Raw genomic sequence first — 23,167 nt, forward strand, 5'->3', positions numbered from 1 at the left:
CCAGGGACACTTCTTACTAAGTTCAATAGAACAGCAGCAGCAAAACTTGTAGGAGGGTGCTGGCAGTTTGGAAGAGAGTCCTGGAGATAGTAGTAGAGCACTCTTCTAGTAGATGCTGCGTCCTCGGTATCCTGAGAGCTCAGAGGATGATAACTGCAAACATCGATGACTCCATATTGAAAAGTGATTCAGAAGAGTGACACTGAGTTTGAAGAAATTTTAGAAATGTCTTAGGCAACTTATTTTGCTTACAAATTTTCCTTTCATACATAATCAATTTGTGTAGTTTAAATTTTCCTTCACAAATGGTATATGATAAAATTTATGTCTAATCTGAAATAAATAATTTTAAAATAAGGTTCAAATATTGTAAGTGATAAGAACAAATTGCCTCAGCATTTTTTTTCTCTTTTTTTGCTGTTCAAAAATAATAGTGCATGTTACATTCCATGGTATTGTAGATTCCATGAAATAATATGACCCTTCCAGACATTGTTTCTCCTGTGGCTTTTCCACCTGTCAGCTCATTTACACCTTCCTTCCCCTGAGGGTACATATATCTCAACTTTGAGAAGCACCTTAGGGGACCTTTAGGGTTTCTTTCAGTTTTTAGATTGGACAGCCCTATGATTCTTGTCAAAGTTAGTTTTCTGCATTGCATTTTTTAGGTCAGAATGTTGAAACTTATGTTTCAATGTCTTATTGATTTTTTTTTCCTTTCCTTGCAATTCTGTGTGGAATCTAGTTTTGCAAACAAATTACTCTTTCTAGCAGTGATTTGTAACCATTCCTCATCTCTCTGTAAGTCTTTCCTTTAGGCTTCCAGCCCCTATGGCCCAAATTTGGGCATTTTTTAAAGGGGAACGGACTTCTATGATATGTGACTGTAATGAGACAAAAGTACCAGATGAGCTCTCAAATTGCTTCATGAGTCTGTAAATAAGATTCCCAGAGATGTTCTTTACTTTTGTCCAGCAGCAATGGTATATTCAGGAATAAATGTGGAATAGACCATATTAGCCTGGAGAGACTAAAGTTAGGTGAGGGAGGATTTTGTTTATTCACTTTATTGTGATTATACCCTGCAATCATATTGTACATGTTATAACCCTGAGATGTACTTGGCCCAGGCGAGATGATCTCTAGCACCTAACCAGATTATGAATATGATTCTGGGCTTATGCTTCCAGAAAGTATGATGTAAGTCACCTTCATTTGGACATTGCAACTCAGCCCTGATGAGCCATTTGGGAATCAGAAATTCTGTCCCTACCTTGGAGAAAGTTGCTAAATGTCTTCACCATGAATCCTAACTGTGTGAGTTTCTTTGGGTATCCTTTAGATGGTGACTCTCAACCTTTTTTGACAACAAAAGATAGCCAGATCTGCTTAATGTATATAAATATACACAAAAAAATGCACACATGCTTATTAAAAGCAAGTTTTATGAAACTATACTTACCTTTACTATGTATGTATGTTCTGATATATTCTATTCTTTAAAAAACAAAAAACAAACTGCTGTCCTAATGTACAAAATTAATTTCATGATTCACTACTTTGTTGTGACCCACAGTTTGAAAAACAGTTTTAGACTCATAAGCCTTGTCTGATTTATACATGTAGTGTGTGTGGCCTCAGTCAATGCCTATATTTGTTACTTTTTAATATGGTGGTTGTATGAAATATATTTCCCAAACATTCCAAAACTTTTTCACTCAAATATGTGTTGTGCTTCAAATTTGGCACCTTGGGGAGTGTTATGTTTGTGTAAGTTTTTTATACCACTATTTAGGGCAAGTGAATGAAATGTGTTACATAATCTGTTGATAAGGTTGACAATCATTGAGCACTTTGAATATGTTATTCAACAGCCTTCTGGCCTCCATGGTTTCTGAACAGAAGCTATTAATCATATTGAAAATCACTTGTATGTGATGAATCACATCTCTTTTGTTGCTTTCAAGATGCTTTCTTTGTCATTGGCTTTCAACAGTTTAGTCAGGATGTGTCTATGTGTGGGTCCCTTTGAGTTTATCCTGCTTAGAATTTGTTGAACTACTGGAATGTATACATTAATATTTGTTTTAATCAAATGTGGGAAGTTTTTAGCCATTATTTCTTCAAATATTCTTTTTGCCCCTTTTCCTCTCTCCTGTCTTTTGGACACTCCCATTATGTATATGTCCATATGCTTGATGGTGTCTCACATGTCTCTGAGACATTCAATTTCTTTCATTCTTTGTCTTTCTGTTTCTCAAATCAGATATTCTTGATTAACCTATCTTCCAGTTTGGTAATTATTTCTCCTGGCTTCTCAACCCTTCTGTTGAACCCTCTTGTGCAAATTTTTCATTCCAGTTATTGTAGTTTTCAATTCTAGGACTTAAATTTTTGGTTCTTTTTAATAATTTCCAACTCTTTTTTGATATTGTGTATTTGGTGAGATATTGTTCTCATATTTTCCTTTAGTTCTTTAGATTTAGTTCTCTTTGTTATTTTGAATATATGTATAATAGCTCAATTAAAGTCTTTGTCTAGTAAGTCCATCATCTGGACTTACTCAGGGACAGTTTCTGTTGATTGCTTTTTTTCCTGCGTACTTCCCTGTTTCTTTCTATGTCTAAGTTTTTTGTTGTTGTTGAAAACTGAATATTTTAAATAATATGGTGTGGAAACTCTGGAGATCAGATCCACTTACCATTCACTTTGTTGTTTCTATTTGTTGCTCTTATTGTCGCTGCTGCTGTTTGTTGTTTAGTGACTTTCCCGAACTATTTTTTGTTATGTTTGGCAACTGAATTCTCTGCTTGGTTAGCTTGTTGTGAACTCATGACTAGACACAGATTTCCTTAAAAGCCTTGAACCAGTAAATCTTCCAGCCTCGCTGAGGAGATCTGTATGCATGTGGGTAATATCTTCAATTTTCTGACAGGAAGTTTATGTAGCTTTCACTTTCTGCTTACACAGAGCTTCAAGGTCAGCCAGAGATAAGGGATTAGGGCCTTCTTGGGGTCTTTCCTGGGCACACATACAACTCTGCAAATGAGTGTGCCCTTCTAGATTTCAAGGAATATGTCAGAGCTTTTCAAAACCCCTCTAGGAATATCTCATTTCCATGCTTCTTTTTTTCTTAAATTTTTTTTAACGTTTATTCATTTTTGAGAGACAGGCAGAGTATGAGCGGGGAAGGGGCAGAAAGAGGGAGACACAGAATCTGAAGCAGGCTCCAGGCTCTGAGCTGTCAGCACAGAGCCCGACATGGGGCTCGAACTCATGAACTGTGAGATCATGACCTGAGCCAAAGTCGGACACTCAACCGACTGAGCCACCCAGGCACTCTATCCATGCTTCTTTTAAGTTTTCTGGTCCACTTCTTGTTAGCTGCAACTGTTATCCCTGCCTACAGCAGTTGCAGTGTTAAACAATTGCTGCTGGGTTTTTTCCGCAAATGCCCCAGAGGTGAAGGCTGTTCTCAGTGAGCAAGCCCCAAGTCAGTTCAAATAAAGACAAACTGTGTGAGGGAAGGTTTCCAATGGAGCTGCCAAACAGGTCAAATAATGACAATTCTCTGGGGATAGGACTTTTAGGGAGCTCTCAAACTTCCTTCTCTGCCAGCTGCTGCTAGGATTCTGACTCTCACAACTCACGTGATTATGTGACTGTTGGTTTTCCTGGCTACCCTAGAGTTGGGGAGTGGGAGATGGGAGTAAAGTCAGTTAAAATGCCCCAAAACTTGCTGTCCTTACAGAGATTCAACTGTTTTTCTTGAATAAACACTCCTCAGATTTTTGCAAGTCTTTTCCTTAATTTCCAGAGTTCTCAAAATGTTTATTTTGACAATGTTTGCTAGTGTTCTCACTGCTTTTATGTGGAGGAACAAATTGTCAGTGGTCCTTAATCTGCCAATTTGGAAGGCTGTCCTCTTCTTTTTACCTTCTTTTAAATCTCTGATACCTACAGTGATAGGGAATGGTAGAGAAATTCACACAATGGTATAAGACAGAACATTTCCATAGTATGTGATGAATATGAATATATTGTTTTCCTGCTTTCTTCTTTATGGATTTTCCTTCTTCTCTGCTAGAAAGCATGTGCTAGGAAGCCTGTAATAGGTGTTTTGCATAAATAAGAATATGATACCTATTCTGAATTCAAGAAAATGAAGAAAACCTTTAAAATGTTAAAAACTAAAACAGAACCACCAGTCATCCTGGAACAGAAGCAAGATTTGGTTTGATTTTTGTTGCTGTATAACTAACTTCCTTTAATATAAGAACCTTAGGGCATTCTTCTTTAATATCTACTGTCTAGCAAATTCAGGGCTGCTGAACCTCATCATGCCAATATTTAATGTTGCTAATTGAAGAAGAAAGATGCAGATAACCCAGGAGGCTCATTTTTATCCCCTTTCTGTTGTTTAGTGAGGAGATGTCTCAGCATATCTGAGTTAAGCTAAGTTGAAGACAAGACTGGTACCAGAGACTGAACTCTGAGGCTCTCTCTTGGTATCAAGATCAGTTCTTTACCATGAAGTTCTATTATTACAGAATCAGCTATATATTTCCTGCTTCCTTTCTCTAAAAATATGCAGAGTGTTATGAGATTAAAGTGTTTCCTCTGAAACACTTTACGCCTGACCTCAGCATACCTCTCAGGGAGCCATGTCACTTTGATACCTCTGGGCTTGCATGTTTCCCCCTCAAAAATCCTATTTTATAAATACCCTCCATGACCCTAGTCTTGTATGTGTCCATGCACCATTTGCATGATGCTAATTATAAGAATTAAGTATCAGTGAAAGAGAGGAAACATTTGTAATGAAGTTGTGTATCTTCCAAAATCTTAAGAAAGTCAAGGACACATATTTCTCAAGTATCTAACCTTTACCTCTTAAATATATGTAATTTCTGTCTTCTCTTTTTCCTGCCTTCGAACATGAAGATTCAAATAAAAGACAAACCCTATCATTACCCCTGTTTATTTTGGACCAATGGGCTTGTCACTCTAGTAAAACTGTCACAGAGGAGAATGAAAGCTATACAAATGTTCCATGAACAACAAGGCACATGAATAAGTACTGAGATCAAGCATAATAAAGTAACTTATGTAGGTCAGCTGTCTCTTAGATTGATGCTATGCAGTACACAGAATTTTGGCAACTTAAAAGCCTTAATGATTGGTTTTTATGTTTGACTCACTTACTTTTGTATGTCTGTTATTTAACGTTCTTGAGTTAATATTTTAACACATTGAGTCCACTTCTCCTTTCTTGCCATGCAGACATATCCCCGGGACTTGTTGGGAAGGTATGCCCTCAAAGATGGAAGAGCAGATAGATGGAGTTGGCCATAGCTCCCCTACAGAGAAATGTGATGGGGCTACTTGAAACATCTAGCAGGATAGGATTGTTAACTGTTAGTTCTATTATCAACAATTTTGCTGTTTTCTCTTCAGCAAGTCTCCATATATGACAATGATGACACAGTTAAAAACAGTTAACATCTCCCCTGACCCAGGAAAGAAGCAGTTAAATAAACAGGGCATGTCTCACCTTGGTATATTTAATAAAACACTATCACAAAGAAAAATCTATGTGAGAGAAGGAATTGATATTTATTGAGAGCTTTTTGTGTGCCATGCATTCTTCAACATTGCATTATTGTATCCTTAAACCATCTCTGTAAAATGAGTTTTATTTCCTCTATTTTCCATTATGGAAACTAAGAGTCGTTAAAATTTTATCTGTAGTCTTACAACTACGAAATGTTAGACCAAGATATGAAAACCCCCCTCCAGATTTGCTTGGCTGTGAAACCAAGCAGTTGTCACTATACGATGCTAAATTGTAGACATCAGCCACTCACAGTGATGCCATCTGACACCCATCCAAGAGTCACAAGACTCTTCCCCAAAGTGACACCAACTCCTGGGGGTGATATATTTCATCATTCTAATTGTACAACTTGAAGAAATGAAGGATAGAAAATGTACTCTTTGGTTACCATGTCTTAATTTCTAATAACTAGGGAATGCCTAAAATGAGAGAAATGGGAGTGTGATGAAGTGTCCTTAGGCAAGACCATAAATGTAGGTCCATTAACAGGTCACGATAAGCTTCAGGGACTTCTGCAACTTAGAGCATCTTCCTCTCCTGCCACACTGTGAGAATTGACAGGCTAACTCTGCTTGCTAATTACACTCTCCCCCACTACTTTTTATGACTAAAAGGTTTGTTTGGTAACCTTCAAAGATACACTGAAGCCAGTAGGGGATTATTCATGTCCCAGTTCTGGATTTTCAAGACTCTCCTGCTGGGGTGCTAGCTTTGAGTCCCACTGGTATTGACTTAGTTCCTTAATCTCCTAATTGAAAGACAACTTCAAATAATGTTGCAGAGCTCGAGGCTTCAGGAAGGACCCAGGGTTAGATAGATTTACCTGAAAAGAAAAAGTAAGGAATGGAGTTTCTCTTTGAGATCCAAAGTTCAGAACGACCTCTAGCCTGTGAAGCAAAATGGCAAATAGTACCAGGCATGACCTACAGATCAAAAATCAATTTTTGTTTGCAAAGCATAAAAAAGAAATATCTGTCCTAAAGAGTTCTTGGAATTCCTGCCTCTTCGCCTTTCTGAATCCTGCCCCCACTGGATAATACTCAAGGTATCAGAGGGCAATTGACAATCCCTTGACAATGAGAAAATAGACTGTGTCTGTGTTGAAACATTCTGCTCCTAATATATATTTTTAGTTATATATTTAGTGATATATTTTTAGTTAATGGTCACAGTTTTCATTAATCATTGATAACACGTCAAGGAGAATGTATTAGTGTAGTCTTGAAAATGTTAAATTTGAGGTGCCTGGAGATGACCTTGAAGAAGTGTCCAGAAAATGCTTGGATATGTATGTAGGGATGTCAGGATTCATTGGGCTGCTGGTGTAGATTCGAAGATCATCAGTATATATTTGGTTGTGGATACAAAGTATGTGCATGAAACCACACAGTATATGTGTTGGCCTCTGCCACTGTAGCCTTGGTGATCACTTCCACCATGTATCCTAAGTTTTAGCTCTAATATTTATCATATCAATACAGAAAACCTCACACTTCTAAAGCTTTCCTCATGCTATGGTTTTGTCTGGATTCTTTTTACCCTCTTCCTCTTCCAGATGACCTTTTACTTCAAAAACTAGCTTAGGCCAACTTCCTTTTGGGAAGTGATTTTCCAAATACCATTCCCAACGCAAACAAAACTGATCCTTCTTTTCTCAGGTCTGGTAATGTTTTGTGTATTTTTCCTTTGGGGCATTTATCACAAACCATTGTCATTGTTTGTGAGCTCCCCAAAGGTGTGACCCCTTTAGCTTCTTCCTATAACCTCTTTCTGTTTAGGTAGGGGCAGTACTGAGCTGACCATCCATAGGCAGATGGGTTCCCACTGCCAACTTCTTTAAGCAAAAAGGAAAAGACTCTTATGGGTATGTTCATGCCAGACTTGCCCCAGAATTGTCCAGCACTTAGTAGGGGCCCAGCCCATGGTCATTCTTCAAAGAGCAAAGTCTTGGGAGTCTCTAGTGAAGGTTAAACTCTAGTCTTGAGAACAAAAATGTCAATACAGATACAGTCTAATGATTAACATTATTTTATTCAGATATTTTGTCTTCTACTTTAGAGACTCGTTTTGAGAATTAATTCTGAAAAATAGTTTTGAGTTATTTTCATATAATTTTCCATGTTTGAATCTTTGGCCAAGATAGGTTTTTTAGACAAGTGAAGACGGTGAAGTTACTTGTCTAGGGGTATTTTATTTTGTCTTGTTTTGTTTTACTTGTATTGATTTGCCTCCTCCACTACCCTTCAACTTGTTATCCTGAGGTTTATATCTACCTCACTGGCCCTCACTTAGGGGCAGCCGCATTTCAGGAATTATGTGTTTTCTATAATAGGGCAGTTCTCTTTTATCCTTCCACAGTCAATATTTGAGCTCATGAAACTCTCTTTGAAGTCAGTGGGAGTCTCATATTTGGAAGCAAGATACCACTGGGCAAGAAGACTAAACTGCATCCCTTGGCAGGAAACTCACTTAAAAACCTGCATCTTCCTATGCACCTGGTTCTAGTAAAATATAAGTAAAGGACCTCTTTACAATTTTCCTGTTATTTTAAACAAATTTTGATCTTAGGGAGGTCTACTTTTTTAACGAGCTAAAATGAGCTTAGTGGTTAGTTTTTACCTTTTAAGGAAGTTTCACTGAAGTTAGGTGATAACCTAGGTATTTATTTTCTTTTCTAAGACTCTTATTTCAAAGACTTGTTTTGTCTGCTGTTTTTTTTCTTTAAGTCAGAATTTATTTTAACATCCCCACCAAAGGAGTCAAACTAGCGTTATGACTTGCATACCAGAAGCTATTAAACATGGACAGATATTGAAACAAACAAACTTTGTAAATATTTTAATGGTCTATCAAAACTTTTGATTTTTCAAGAACAAATGAATGTCATATAGAATTTTAAGACAATTTTCCTCTCTCTGTGGTGCACTGGTTGGTGCGCAGTAAATGTCTTGGCAAAATATTTGCAAATCCACCGACAGTCAGTCACACCAGACATCCACTTGCATGAGATGATCAATAAGTGTCTTTTTCTTTTTGCCAAAAGAAGGGTCATCCCAGCCCTATTCCCTGCCTATACAGAGAAGGGTATGGGCAGAAACTAAAGGGACTGTTTAATGAGAAAACTTGTGACAGTGTAGACATAAGCAGTATGGCTTTAGGACCTAGGGGCCTAAATGCTATCAGAGCTTGGGGGAGAGGATTCCTTCTTTACTCCATGAAGCTTTAGTACCCTCAAGTGTCTGGCTTCCCTTAAGTGGTTTCCAAGGCTTTGACAAGGGGCCTTGAGTGAAAGAATAAGTCTCCTTAGAGACTAGGAGTAGGGAGAAGACTTGGAGGTGTCTGTGGTCTTACAGTTACGCACATGGCAGCTAAGATCCACTCAACTGGCATGATCTCATTTGCACCCACAAACTACAGAGTAATCAAATTATTGATATATTTGTAAACTGCAGTAATTCTCCTTATCTTGGTCCTAGCCCAAATTGAAAATCTTAGTGCTGGATTTGTTGGCCTTTGATATCTCTGGTCACATCGGGGTCCCTATAAAATTGGTCAATTCAATTTTGGATATTAATTTAAGCTTCCAACAACCTATTAAAAAAATAAGACCTGTTACGGACGCCTGGGTGGCTCAGTTGGTTGAGCGTCCGACTTCAGTTCAGGTCATGATCTCACGGTTCGTGAGTTCAGGCCCCGCATCGGGCTCTGTGCTGACAGCTCAGAGCCTGGAGCCTGCTTCCGATTCTGTGTCTCCCTCTGTCTCTGCTCCTCCCCCACATGTGCTCTGTCTCTCTCTGCCTCTCAAAAATAAAGAAAATGAATTTTAAAAATTAAAAAAAAAAAATAAGACCTGTTAGAAACTACCAACCTTGACTCTTCTTGGGGGGAACAGGATCTGGAACAAAGGTGATGGTCATCCCACCTCTATCCTGCTCAGATCCCATGTATAAGACTATTCTAGACTGGATTTCATACTCCAAAGGGCAATTAATCTGCAGGGATACACCTAGGACTGGGATGGTGAGAATAAGGAAGGCATGCCAGAGCAGGAGTACCTGAAGGAATTGGAGCTGGTTGGAAAAGAATGATCTTAGGTGGAAGACTGTGGGGAACATGTTATTATTGCCAGATATTTCAAGGGCTGTCAGGTAATGAGATCCATGACCTACAAACCATGGGACTGGGAGCAAAGGATGATTATTAGAAAGTAAATTGAGCTGCCACAAAATGGAATGGAATATTTTTGTAGGTAATGAGTTCCCGGTCATGAAAGATAATCAATTTAATATTAGCTGTCCATTTGTTGGAGAGATTGAAATGAGACCATTGTCAGCCCGTACAGCATCTCTGTGAAAATAGAAAAAGTACTTCCTTTAGATGGATGCAGTTCAAAGCCAACATGCACAACTAGGCTAGATGTCACCCTCCATTCATTCCTTGTACAGGGCACCCCCATGCGGGGCAGAACCTGCATTACCACACATGGCTGTGTCCATCTTACCATGTTCTGCTCCAACAGAAATCAATCGAAGGAAAGGAAACCACACAAAATAAAAGGACCTGCATAAATTAGAAGGAGTTGACCCACAGGACCTTTACGGAAGAACTGATCCTTTAAGCTAAATGTGTCCCTCAAGAAAAAGAAACAACTTGAGCCCTTTCCTTTATGATTAAATTCACAATACCTAGTTGCTGAAGTGTACAAAGGGTACTGTCACATGCAGAATTTACTCTAGAAGTTGCTAAAAAGTTGATACTTTAAAAAGACTGTTTACTATGGGCTAGATAGTATGTTAAACACTTGTATAAATTATTACCTTAATCTGAGCAATAACTAAGTAAGAGTATTATACCCATTTTACAGATGAAGTGTAAGTAACTTGTCTGAGATCACTGCCTAGGAAGTGGCAAAATAGGTATTTGAATCAGATATATCTGATCTAAAATTCATGGTCTTACTCATAAAACAGAAATCATCTTTTAAAAAAAAGCAAGTTTGGGGCACCTGGGTGGCTCAGTCAGTTAAGTGTCAGACTTCGACTCAGGTCATAATCTCACGGTTCATGAGTTAGAGCCCCGTGTCGGTCTCTGTGCTGACAGTTCAGAGCCTGGAGCCTGCTTCACATTCTGTGTCTCCTTTGTCTCTGCCCCTCTCCTGCCCATGCTCTGTCTCAATCTCTCTCTCAAATATAAATAAACATTAAAAAAATTTTTTTAATAAATCTTAAAAAGCAAGGTTTTGAGAGCTCTACTCAACATCATGATTCTGTATTACAGTAAAAACTTAAGATTTGGAAGGTTGATTTGGAAGGTTGAATTGGTGTAAAAGCCAGAATGTGATATAATTACTAAGAGTGACAATCATCCTTCCTGACTGTCTCTCTGAGCCCTGCAGCTTAGTTTATTCTGTCGCCCTGCACCTTAGTTTATGTACCTGTGTAACATTAAACTGAAGAAATGGAGAGGTGGTTTTCAGAAAATCTGTTTGCACTGTTGCAGCTATAGGTTGATTAAAATCTCCCCTCCCTTCTGGAGCCTTAGTTCGATTATAGCGGCTGAGGTGGTTTCTTCCTCCCTTCACTTCTTTTGCATTTCTTTTGCATTTATGACTGGTACAATTGAGTTGGCAACTAGTCAACACAGCCATGTGACAAATTTGTCATTTGAAATTTGTGGGTTAAAAAAAATTTTTTTTAATGTTTATTTATATTTGAGAGAGAGAGAAAGAGAGAGAGAGAGTGCGGGAAGATCAGAGAGAGTGAGACACAGAATCCGAAGTGGGCTCCAGTCTCTGAGCTGTCAGCACAGAGCCCAACGTGGGCCTTGAACCCAGGATCCGTGAGATGAATGGAGCCGAAGTCAGACACTTAACCAGCTGAGACACCCAGGCGCCCCTGTCATTTGAAATTTGAACTGGGCATTTAAATTGTGCATTGTGCAAATGTCAGTATGTTTATTTCTCATTTCCCCAAGTAGATGGCAACCTCTGTAAGGCCAGAGACCATAGTTTATATTTTCTAGAAACCACCTCAACTTCTCTTATGCAGAGTGCCTTGCACAGAATTGACCCATTTACATTGTCCTACAATTTTATTTTATTCTTTAAAATGTTTATTTATTTTTGAGAGAGAGAGAGTGGGGAAGGGTGGAGAGAGTCTGCTGTGTTGACAGCAGAAAGTCCGATGAGGGACTCGAACTCATGAACCATGAGATTATGATCTGAGCCAAAGTCGGATGCTTAACCAACTGAGCTACCCAGGCGCCCCTGACCTACAATTTTAAATGTATATTTATTTATTTATTTATTTATTTATTTATTTATTTATTTATTATGTATTTATTTTTATATATATATACATATACATATATATATATATATATATATATATATATATATATATTTATTTATTTATTTAGAGAGGGAAAGTGTGAGTGGTAGAGGGGCAGAGAAAGGGGGAGAGAATCCCAAACAAGCTCCACGCCTGGGGCTTGATCTCACAAACCATGAGATCATGACCTGAGCCAAAATCCAGAGTCAGACGCTGAACCAACTGAGCCACCCAGACACCCCACGTTGTCCTATAATTTTAGAGTGATTGCAATACATATGCAGCCCAAACTAACCCCAGTTCTAAGCATGTTTTAGTTTAGGATGAGTCTTTCAGGAGCCCCTGCTCAGTAAGTTTTCAACATCTTCCTTGGGAATTTTGTTAAGCAGTGACCTACAGCTCTGGATGATCAAATCCAATGTCTTTTCCTCCCTCTTCCTTTGACTGCATGTAGTCTCAGACTCAAGTGTTTATGATCTGCAGTGTCTCCTTTAAACTCCCCGTGATGCTGACTGCCACTCCCTTCTTTTCTTTAGGTGACAACCTACTATTCTTGCTCAACTCCTACCCATTGACTCCTTCCCTGAGAGGCGACAGGATAAACAGAATAATCTGAGGCTCTGTAGTCATGCTTAGCTGAGAATTCTATCTCCACTTAGGAAAATTATTTAGCATCTCTGAACCTCAGTTTTCTGATCTGTAAAATGTAGAGAATTGTACCCATCTCATAGATATATGTGAAAACAAAACAAATTAATTAGGTAAAGCATCCAGCCAGGCCGTTAGACTACTTGGGTGATGATAAATTTGCTTTCCTCCTTTTTCTTTCTTCTCTTTCCCCCCCTCCCCCCACCTTTATTACTGCCTTTCTTCTTCTTCCTTCCCCTAGATACAGATTTTCCCGCATATTCTCTCCCTGGTCAATCTCATCCATTGTATTCTCCTCGAAGATAATCCCAACTCTATAGTATTTCCAGTCCTAAGGATCTTATATGGATTTTGTTCCTGGAGTTTCAACAATGAGTAACATGTTCCAGGTTCACAAAAGGTCTGTTATTGTTCCCCATCTCCCACTTCTCAAACCAACTTACTTCTAATAGTGACACAGACACACACGAGCAGAACATAAGCCAAGCTGTCTGCCCACCAAGCCCTGCGGAGTCTTCTGCAGGATCTCCTGAGGGGCCAGCATCATCACCTCCCATCGGCACAACTTCGCTGGTCTACCTTCCATCTCTCTCAGTCAGTTTTTCTTGCTCCTTGTTTAAGCTTCCTGGATTAAGCTTCCTGAAGCTTTCTGAAGTCACATCTCAAATCATGTCACTTCCCTGCTCAGTACTCTCCAACAGCTTGCCATTGACTGTGACTAAGTTTGAAGCCCGTTGGTCAAAGCCTCCACCTTTAAGCCCTGACCTGTTCATTTAAGGGATTACTCAGTGTTACTGTACTTACTGTACTCTTTTCCCTTCGTATCTTCTTCTTGCTGTTTCCTCCTCCTCGGGCACTTTCCTCCTCACCACCCTACTCTCTCCTTGCTGAACTCACTTGCCCATTCTGAAAGACCCAGCTTACAGGTTTTCACACTTGATGAAACTGGTTCCTTCCTTAGAGCATTCACCACTGGCCCCTTTGCCTGCCCCAACCATTCTTCTCTCTGGTTCTTCTGTGGCTCATCCCCAGGGTCCCATTGCACCCCTTCTGCCCAGGGCACTCCAGGTCAGCACTTTCCACACTGTTTTATCACAGAACGCTTTTAAAAACTGTAGAATGGAATAAAGTACCCAGATAGTTCAGAGTGAGTTCATAGACCAACTAATCGCTGTAAGAAATGAGAAGCATTCAGTCACACACTTTTATAAACTTAGAAATGGCTTCATTAAGTTGGAACCTCATATCAGGTACATTATCATGTTTCCTCCTATGTTTTGTTTTCATTGCAGCACAACATAATATTTCCCTTCTCACAGGTATAATAGAGCAAAGAAAATAAAACATGGACTTTGTTGATGTTCCTTTGTTTGTTTTAGGAAATAAGGGCTTCATCTTACCTTTGAAGTCCTCAGTCTTTTCGTTTCTTTGATTTAGGCACCATATGAGAAATATAAGACCCAGCTTTTCATTAAAACTTCCACTTCTCACAGCCAGAGATTCATAGGGAATAAACGTGTGTGTTAGTAATGTTTGATATGCAATAAGGGATGAATATCATCACAAATATATGTTACATTTATCAGACACAGACCAGCCGTCATCACAGATGGCACCTATTAATGTTGCTAAAGAACTTCTGTGCTTCCCACTTCCTCAAGCATCTGGTGGCCTCTCCATGCCACAAATTCTTGGTAGGGCCCAAATTCCATGCAGGCACATTACTGCATAGTAACAATGACTATTTACAGGGCTTAGTGTTTTCCTTCCATATAAGGTAGTTTAGATTAAAAAGTCAGTAGAATTCTTATTATTCTCGTTGTGGTACACTCACTCACATATCCTGGAACCCAGGGTTCCACAGAACCAAGTTGGGAAAACATTGCCCTGGTATACTGGCATTCATTTATGTAATTTCAGTTATCACCTGCAAAGCCACAAATCTAATATTCTCCGCGAAATTTTTCCTTCATATTGCTAATTTGAACAGTACTCAGTTTTGCAATTCCATAGCTCCTGGCAGTGCTCAGTATGTATTTGGGGGAAGAAATGATGGACAGGAGAGAGGGAGTAGGGAATCTTACTAATTCTTATGGCATTTCTGTAAATTTGGCAATTACAGTGAAAGTGATACAAGGCAAAGTTCACAAAATCATTTAGCATAAAATTCCTGTTGAAATCAAATGTGGATATAATTTAAATTATTCCTGTTAGGGGTCAGTAGAATTAAAACAGGTTTTCCAGCAAGATTTTGTTAAGTAGAAATGTGCTTTTGTTAAGAAACTCTGAGACATGCTACAAAAACCTTTACATAAGTACTAAGATTACCCATTGTCTAGACCTGCTCTTTTGCTGCAGTTACAATTTTGTAAATTCTCAACTTGTTTCCTGATTTTTCTCCATTCTGGGATTTGATTTTTCCTGATATCACACGTCTAGTCCACTTAGTTAAGGGGTGTGGGCCGGGGAGGGCAGGGGAATTTATTACGCCAGGGTTTTGGCATCCTCAAGTCAGGTTTGGTCATTACTTGATTATTTACTTTATGTCTGTCTGCTTTGGCCTAAATACAACCTAGAGTTGTTCTCTGGGTCATGGAGAATCTATTATGTCTTCCCATGGATTTGATTATTTTACATTACAGCGGGCAAGGTTTTTTGTTTTGTTTTGTTTTGTTTTAATTTATGAAATTTATTGTCAAATTGGTTTCCATACAACACCCAGTGCTCATCCCGGGCAAGGTTTTTTGAAGTAGCTACTGATAATTACCCCGCTATTCTGTGACTGAAGTCACTTATCCCTTCTTAAGGAGGATAGATAATCTTACTATGAGTATAGTTTTATAAGATTTGCTTTCAAACAAACTTATGTTTCTCTGTTTTCTTACTGCCTGCTTTGGTTTTGATAGTTTCAAAGAGAGCATGGAGAAATCCTCATATTCCGACTGGCTTATAAATAACAGTGTTGCCGAGCTAGTGGCTTCCACAGGCCTCCCGGTGAACATCAGCGATGCCTACCAGGATCCTCGCTTTGATGCCGAGGTAAGAGGAATTCTCTGGTTGCACTCTTAAGGTTCAGTTGTCACACTGGTGATGGTTTGCTGGTTGAAGCAAAAAAGGGACATCGTATACATCACAGTCACCCCTGAGTTTACTGGCAGTTTTTTTTTTGTTTTTTTTTTTTTGCATCTTTCCCCTGTGATCAGATTTTTAGCATTGTCTACTGTTGAGTAACAGAAAAATCTCTCTCTACTCTGATTTGTGGCAAAATGGCTATCTATTATGTATTACTTTGATGCTCTTTACAATTGGGTACATATTATATTGCATGTACCCATGCATTAATTCATGAACATTTTATATTAAAGATAGTTTATATTAAACTATGAAATAGTTATTAATAAAAATGTGGATATAACATAGTTATTTCCCAACAGATGCTAGAACAATTACCATGTTTTTAAAAATTGCCCCCAAGAAATGGTAAATTGGTTTATTATTGTTTAATGTTAATTTTGAAGGCACATTGTGCTATATGCAGAATATATTAAAGCAACCTAGACTTGCAGGTGTTTAAATTCTAAGTATCTACAGTATCATACAGACAAATTTACATGAACTTATAAAATATCTTTGTGTGTGCATGTGTGTGTGTATTCAATAAATTACACGTTTCCTATTCTATATTGCCAAGTGAAGATCTAAAGAGTAGCAGGAGTTTTAGGTGGAGATGTGTTCTAGGCAAAGCTGAGAGAGCATGGGGCCCGGGGGATGGGGGAGCTGAGGGGTTGGAGGGCTGGGGGCTGAGGTGAGTTAATGCTGCTGAAGCACCAGGTAGATGAGGCTGGAGAGGGAAGCAGGGGCCAGATTGCTCCAATCTGAAAGCTGCATTAAGAAGTTTGAGTATTTATCCTGGGCAACGGGGAATCAGTAGTTGAGTTTTTAATCAGGGAGACACAGGAGTTGTATTTTAGGAAGATCACACCACTTCGGTGGCTACAGCACGGAGGATACATTAGCAATAAGAACTGAACATTTAAGCTGAAATGAGAGCTGGTTGATGACTCTGGAGACAGGGATTCAGTCTCAGTCTCTGGACTCCAGAGCCCTCCCCCTCAGCCTTGCCCTGTGCTGTCCCACGTCTGGGGTGGGTCACGATTTGGCAGGGGGCTTCAGTCTAAACCAAACTTAGAACTTTAGTCGTGTCATCTTTTCAGATCTCTGCAGGGAGATTTTAGACTCCCCAAAACTCAGCACCTCTCTGTAGCTGCCTGGAGCTTTCTTCCCCCAGGCTATGTCCTCTAGTAGTTTCTATTCATTCTTTTTTTTTTTTTTTTTTTTTTAATGTATTTTTTTTTATTTTTTTTATTTTTTAATATATGAAATTTACTGTCAAATTGGTTTCCATACAACACCCAGTGCTCATCCCAAAAGGTTCCCTCCTCAATACCCATCACCCACCCTGCCCTCCCTCCCACCCCCCATCAACCCTCAGTTTGTTCTCAGTTTTTAACAGTCTCTTATGCTTTAAGCATAGAGTTCAGCTGCTCCTACCTTGCAAATCCTTTCATGAACTCCCAGTCTGGGTTGGGTGTCTCTGCAGCATGCTCCCCCTGAGCTGTCCCCACGCTGACCACCCTCTAGGTCTCTTCAGTTCTGATGCGTTATTTCTGAGCTTTGAGTTACCTTCCTCGGGGAAGTACACAGCCCAAAGCTCCTTTAGTTGTCCTCCTTTGAGGTAGAATAACACCACCTTGGTTCTGTGATTAGCAGAGCAGAAATGATTGATAGAGCTCAATATTTGTATACTTTAGCATTATGATTGGGCTAGGACTAATTCGATGAAATTTTGCCTTTGGCCATGTTTCTTTCTTCCTTGCTTTTAGAGAGAAAATACTGAAGAACAGATGTCTAAACACAATTTTATGAAGGAATGCTCTCAGTATCCTCTTACTGACATCAGTAATAGTTGAACAAACTATAAGCCTTGCTATGCAGAAAAATCATTCATTACCAATCCTTTGTTACCAAGCCATCATGTGAGATTAGATGTCAAGGGGTGATGGGTTGATTCCTACCCCAAATCATAGTACTAAATTTGGTATGGATTTATGTTATTCTGCTCTTAGCTTTGAACCATGAAGTCAAATTCTGAGGAAGCAAAAGGAATAAAAAAATTACACCATTTTATTTTTTTTACACCATTTTAAAAAGCTGGTTCATTAGCCGTATGTTAAGGTATAACAAAACATGATGCAGTGAACACCCACTACCCAGTTTAAGAAAAGAACAGGATGATTACTTTTGAATCCTTGTACTGATCTTCTCTAGTACTTTCTCCTTTACTTTCCCTGCTGAGGTAACCACTGTGCTAATTTGAATTTAACACTCTTTTGCTTTTCTGTGTAGGTTCATTGCATATGTTTGACTCCATGCCAAATATGTCATTATATCTTGTGTTTCTCTGAAATTTATAGAAATTAAATTATATTGTATGTATTCTTCTGTGGCTTGTTTTTTCATTCAACGTATGTTCCTGAGTCATAGGAGTTTGTAATTCATTCATTTAGTTTCACTGCTGCCAAGTATTCCACTGTATGAATAAACCTCACTTTATTTGTCCACTATAGTGTTGATGGACATTTGGGTTCCGTGTTTTGCTTTTACATACGTAACTGCCAGGGACATTCTCGTACATGTCTCTAGTGCACACATACAGGAGTTTTTGTAGTGTCTATATCTTGAGAATGACATGCTGGGTCATAGGCTATCTTCACCTCTATCAGGGAAGGAAAAATTCTTGTCCAATCATTGCTCTTTTTTTTTTTAATGTTTATTTATTTTTGAGAGACAGAGAGAGAGAGAGAGAGAGAGAGACAGAGTATGAACAGGGGAGGGTCAGAGAGAGAGGGAGACACAGACTCTGAAACAGGCTCCAGGCTCCAAGCTGTCAGCACAGAGCCCCACACAGGGCTCGGACCCACAGACCATGAGATCATGACCTGAGCCGAAATTGGATACTTCACCAACTGAGCCACAGAGGTGCCCTTGCCCTTTTTTTTCTTACAAAAACAGCACATGTAGCAAGCACATTTACTATCTCAAGAAAACTTCTTGCTTATTATAGTGATCTTGGATAGACCATATTCTTATGTCTACAGTCAGACTCTTACCAGAACTCTTCCTGATTAGTGATACAGCCATTTTACATTTTTCTCTGCTTATAGTCCATTCCGATAAGGCAGCCTACTCCACTGATCTATAAAAAGAACAAGGTGGACTCTTCAGCAAAAATGCAACAGTTAGTTCTGTGAGATTTGGCATAAAAAAATATCATGCTTTTTAAAAAAAATTTTTTAATGTTTATTTATTTTTGAGACAGAGAGAGACAGAGCATGAACGGGGGAGGGTCAGAGAGAGAGGGAGTCACAGAATCCCAAGCAGGCTCCAGGCTCTGAGCTGTCCCACAGAGCCTGACCCGGGGCTCGAACTCACAGACTGTGAGATCATGAGCCGAAGTCGGAGGCTTAACTGACTGAGCCACCCAGGCGCCCCCAAAATATCATGCTTTTATCCAGTAGTTAGAAGCAATGATATCTGAAGGCAGTAAACTGTGGTAGGTTAAGCAGTGACTATTTAGTAAAATCACATTCTTCCCTCTGATAAAATAAAGCATGTACTTAGACCATCATTATTTCTTGTCCTTACACCTAAAATGCTTTCAGTCTGTCACACACCTAATAACCAAATTTCAAATGCAAATCTGGAGATGCATTATATATGATATTTACATGGTCTCTTTGTATGGTACTGGAATTTAAAGTTATGTTTCCCTTCTCATGCTAAGGAAAAAAATAGAAAGGAATTAATGCAGTTGGAGGTGAGAGAGAGAGAGAGGCATTTAGTAGATATGTCCTACAAATTTGTGTATATGTTGTGTTGTGTGTGTGTGTGTAGGCACATGTGTGTATGCATGTGTGTGTTATGTATCATACCAAGAAAAGCAACATTATTTATCTGCTTAGGCTTCCTCCTTTCTCAAGTATATTTTGCCTCAGTGACAGGTGTCAACTGTTTATGTTAATAATGAATGAGACTCCAGACGGAGCCACAGTGCCAAGAGGCTAAGAGGCCCCAACCTTCTCCCCATGAAGCCTGATGTAAGATGGTGTAGATCATAAGATAAAGACAACCATTTCAGATAAATATTTTTTATTAATGTGTTAAGTATTTTCCTCAAGATAAAAAATTACCATGACAAAATGAATATGCTTCATTCTTGCACTAACAGTAATTCTGTAATCATCAAAGAGGTAGAGGGTAACTTTTAGAATTGCATTGTCTTCCTGCAAAGGTTTGAGTCCTCTCTTCTTGGTCTGCTAGCATGTGGATCCATAATTTTTACCAGTAATCATAATTGAGTAGTTACTTATCACTGATAGAATATAAGGAAATGATTTTTTTAAGCCAGGATTAAGGGAGCATCTCCCAGAGTTTTCTTCACTGGAAAAAGTGCTTGCTTTTTGGTTCTCTATATTCACTGACTTCCCTGAGTAGTTTGAAGCTGGTTAACAAGAATGATACTTTGCAGAGAGGTAGCATGGGTAATCTTTTTCAAAGCATTTCCTATTTTTCCTACAGATTTTCTCAACATAAGTCCATATAATGAACTTAAATTTGCCAGAAACACATTTATCTATCCTAAAGTTCTCAGTGGCTCAGTGGCTAATTCTGGCAACCTGAAATCTCTTCACTGAACATGAAGAAGGACCCAATTCATCAGACAATATAATGTCCTGGGATAGAACACTGAAAATTGGATTGGCCTTATCCTGAGGTTTCATACTGTAGATGTGTCAACTTTCAGTTAATAGGAATATTTGAGGTTTCTTTAATTTACACTTGAGGAAGCAGACTCAGAGGGCTAAAGTGACTTACCTAAGGCCACACACCTTCCTCAAGGCAGGGCACAAAACCGACAGGAACTTCAATTCCCTAAGCTGGTAAGGGGCTGCCTGGGCAATGGAATCACCACTCCATCTTTTTTCTATCCACAGAGGTACATGAATGTTGGCCAGCAGACTTAACTTTTTGTCCTGTAAGCTCCCCTCACCAGCTGAGCCATCTTGGGCGTACTACTTGAGTATATATTGTAACATGCAAAATTCTATATCAATATTTTGTAATGTCAGTGAAGATACTCATGTGATTAAGGACTCGTTTCTTATTTGGAGGTGGGGGTGGGGTGCTAGTAGCAGGTCTTTTTCTCTAAATGAGGGTGCCTTTACACAGAGCTGCAGACCAGCAGACCTTGATTAAAGACAAGCCAACTTCAGTCCTCTTCATCTGGAGGCACAGTGGGGAAGGAAGATGAAAGTCTGTAGCCAAAGAGGAGAGTTAAGGGTGATTGTTTGTTGACTGTGAAGAAGAGATGGTGGCACTAATCTGACAACCTGTAGGTCTTCAAGACAGCCAGGTCTTTTCTTGTCTTCTCAGAGGAGGAACAATAATAGGCATTAGTTACAAAGTGGTGACGGCTAGATGCATGTCTTGTGAGATGCATCTTGGGAGATGGTCATCATCTCTTCCCCTAAAGGAGCCAGCAATATGAAGACGGCTCTTCAAAAGAATGGCCAGACATCCTGAGGCCAGATTTGCAAGGTACATTAAGGATGATCAAATTTCAGGGGCTCCCCACACAGTCCAATCCCCAACAACCCACCAGTCTTTAAAACATATAGCTAAAAAGCCAATTACACTGGTATATTTCAAACATAGCCCTGTTGCCTACGTTCAAACCACTGTATCAGTTAGGGCAATAAATAAACTCCAAAATCTCCATGGCATAATACAATAGGAGTTTAGTTTTTGTTCATGTTAAGCCCAAATGGATGCTCCTGATCATTGACACTGGCTAGGGAAGTGTTCCCTACTCCCTGAATGAAACTGTCCAGAGCACTGATGAATGACTCTCCCCGGGAACCATCTTGTGGATTCTTCAGATCTCTAACTGGGTGCCAACCACAGCACGTCCTCTTGTGTGCATTTGGTAGTTTCTTCTCCAATTTAGACTAACATGGGAAGCTTGTCAGTTTGGAGATTCATGATGCCAGTGGCTATTTCCTGTTAATAAGAGAGAATTTATCCTACCAAGCTTTGCCTTAGCTGTACAGCTAAAGTGGAAACTGGATTTCCAATCTTGGTGTCTTTCATGCCTTATAATAACTTCTGGGAAGTCCTCACAAACTCTGCCCAAAGGTAGACAGCAAGAGAATGATCTTTATTTTGAAACCTCAGTTTCGAAACTGTTGGTCTTCCTTTTAATAGAAACTACAAAGGGATCTTTAATGTGATATAAAGCCCATCCCAGGTGCCACAGGAGCTTGCTGTGAAGGCGATGGGGCAAATAATCATAGTTGTCCTCCTGCTGGGTGTTCTCTTTGTGATTGTATTACATATTTAATGGAGTTCCCTCCTTGTGGGAAACAGAGCAACTTAGAGGGCAAGCCACAGTGATTATTTGCCTTCTGTCTGCCTGTTTGAGTTGACTCTTAGGAGTAGCGCCTGCTGTGCTTGATAGCATGCATGATTGTAAGGCCAGACTCTGGTTTATGGGTGGAAATTTATGACAGAATGGTTATATAAGATACTCACAGAGCCAGAACTAAATTTCTGAGCTTTAAATTCTGCCACCTTATGAAGATTGTGATATGTTTATTCTGTTACAAGACTCTGTTACATCCTCCATGAAAAGAATGGAAGACCAATATGTATATATACCTAATTATATTTATTTATAGTGCCTGAAGAAGCACTCATGTTCATGGGTTATCATGTAGGTGGGCTTTGTAGTTTTCCCAGTCATTTTCTCCTTGCGAGGCAGTACCCATGCTTGGCTCCTAAAGATGTTGGACAGAATACCATGTATATTAATGTTCTATTGCTACATAACAAGTCAGCACAAATTCAGCAGCTTAAAACAAACGCCTACTTATTATCTCTCACCTTCTGTAGGTGAGAAATCTGGGCGTGACATAGCTGGGTTCTCTGCTCCAGGGTCTCACAGGCTAAAAGTAAGGTGTTAGTCAGGTGACATTCTCGTTTGTACTTTGGCACTTTTCAGAGCTTATTCAGGTTGTTGGTAAAATTGAGTTCCTTGCAGTTGCAGACTGAGGTTTCCATTTTCTTACTGGCTGCTGGTAAAAAGTCTCTCTCAGCTCCTGGAAATTGCTCTTAGGTACTAGCCATATGGCCTTCTCACACATGGCGGCTCACCTGCTCAAAGCCAACAGGAGAATCTCACTCCAGTTGGCTGTGACAGAGGCTTACATAATGTCAGGGGTGACTTACATAATCACAAGAGTGGCTGTCCCATCACCTCTGCCACATAACATAACCTAATCAAGGAAGTGATTATCCTGTCATATTTACAAGTCCTGCTCACACTCAAGTGGAGAGGATTATGCCAGATATGTACAAAGTGGAAGGTGGCAGGTGAGAATCTTAGAGGTCATCTTTAGCATTCTGCCTACCATACTATAATAATGATGAAAATTGCACCCACACAAAATCTCTC

At 39.3% G+C, this 23,167-nt stretch overlaps 1 protein-coding gene across 3 annotated transcripts in view; it reads left to right on the forward strand.

Moving 5' to 3' along the window:
• The window catches only part of PDE11A (phosphodiesterase 11A), a 413,214-nt gene that overhangs the window by 208,999 nt on the left and 181,048 nt on the right, over positions 1 to 23,167 (forward strand). For all 3 annotated transcript variants that reach the window (XM_060621932.3, XM_060621931.3, XM_060621933.3), the window contains exon 6: positions 15,501 to 15,633. In XM_060621932.3, the coding sequence (XP_060477915.1) occupies positions 15,501 to 15,633 (133 nt within the window). The remainder of the gene's footprint in view (positions 1 to 15,500; positions 15,634 to 23,167) is intronic.

Source organism: Panthera onca, chromosome C1 (assembly GCF_046562875.1).
Source record: "Panthera onca isolate mPanOnc1 chromosome C1, mPanOnc1 haplotype 2, whole genome shotgun sequence".
In the NCBI taxonomy this organism is placed as follows: domain Eukaryota; kingdom Metazoa; phylum Chordata; class Mammalia; order Carnivora; family Felidae; genus Panthera; species Panthera onca.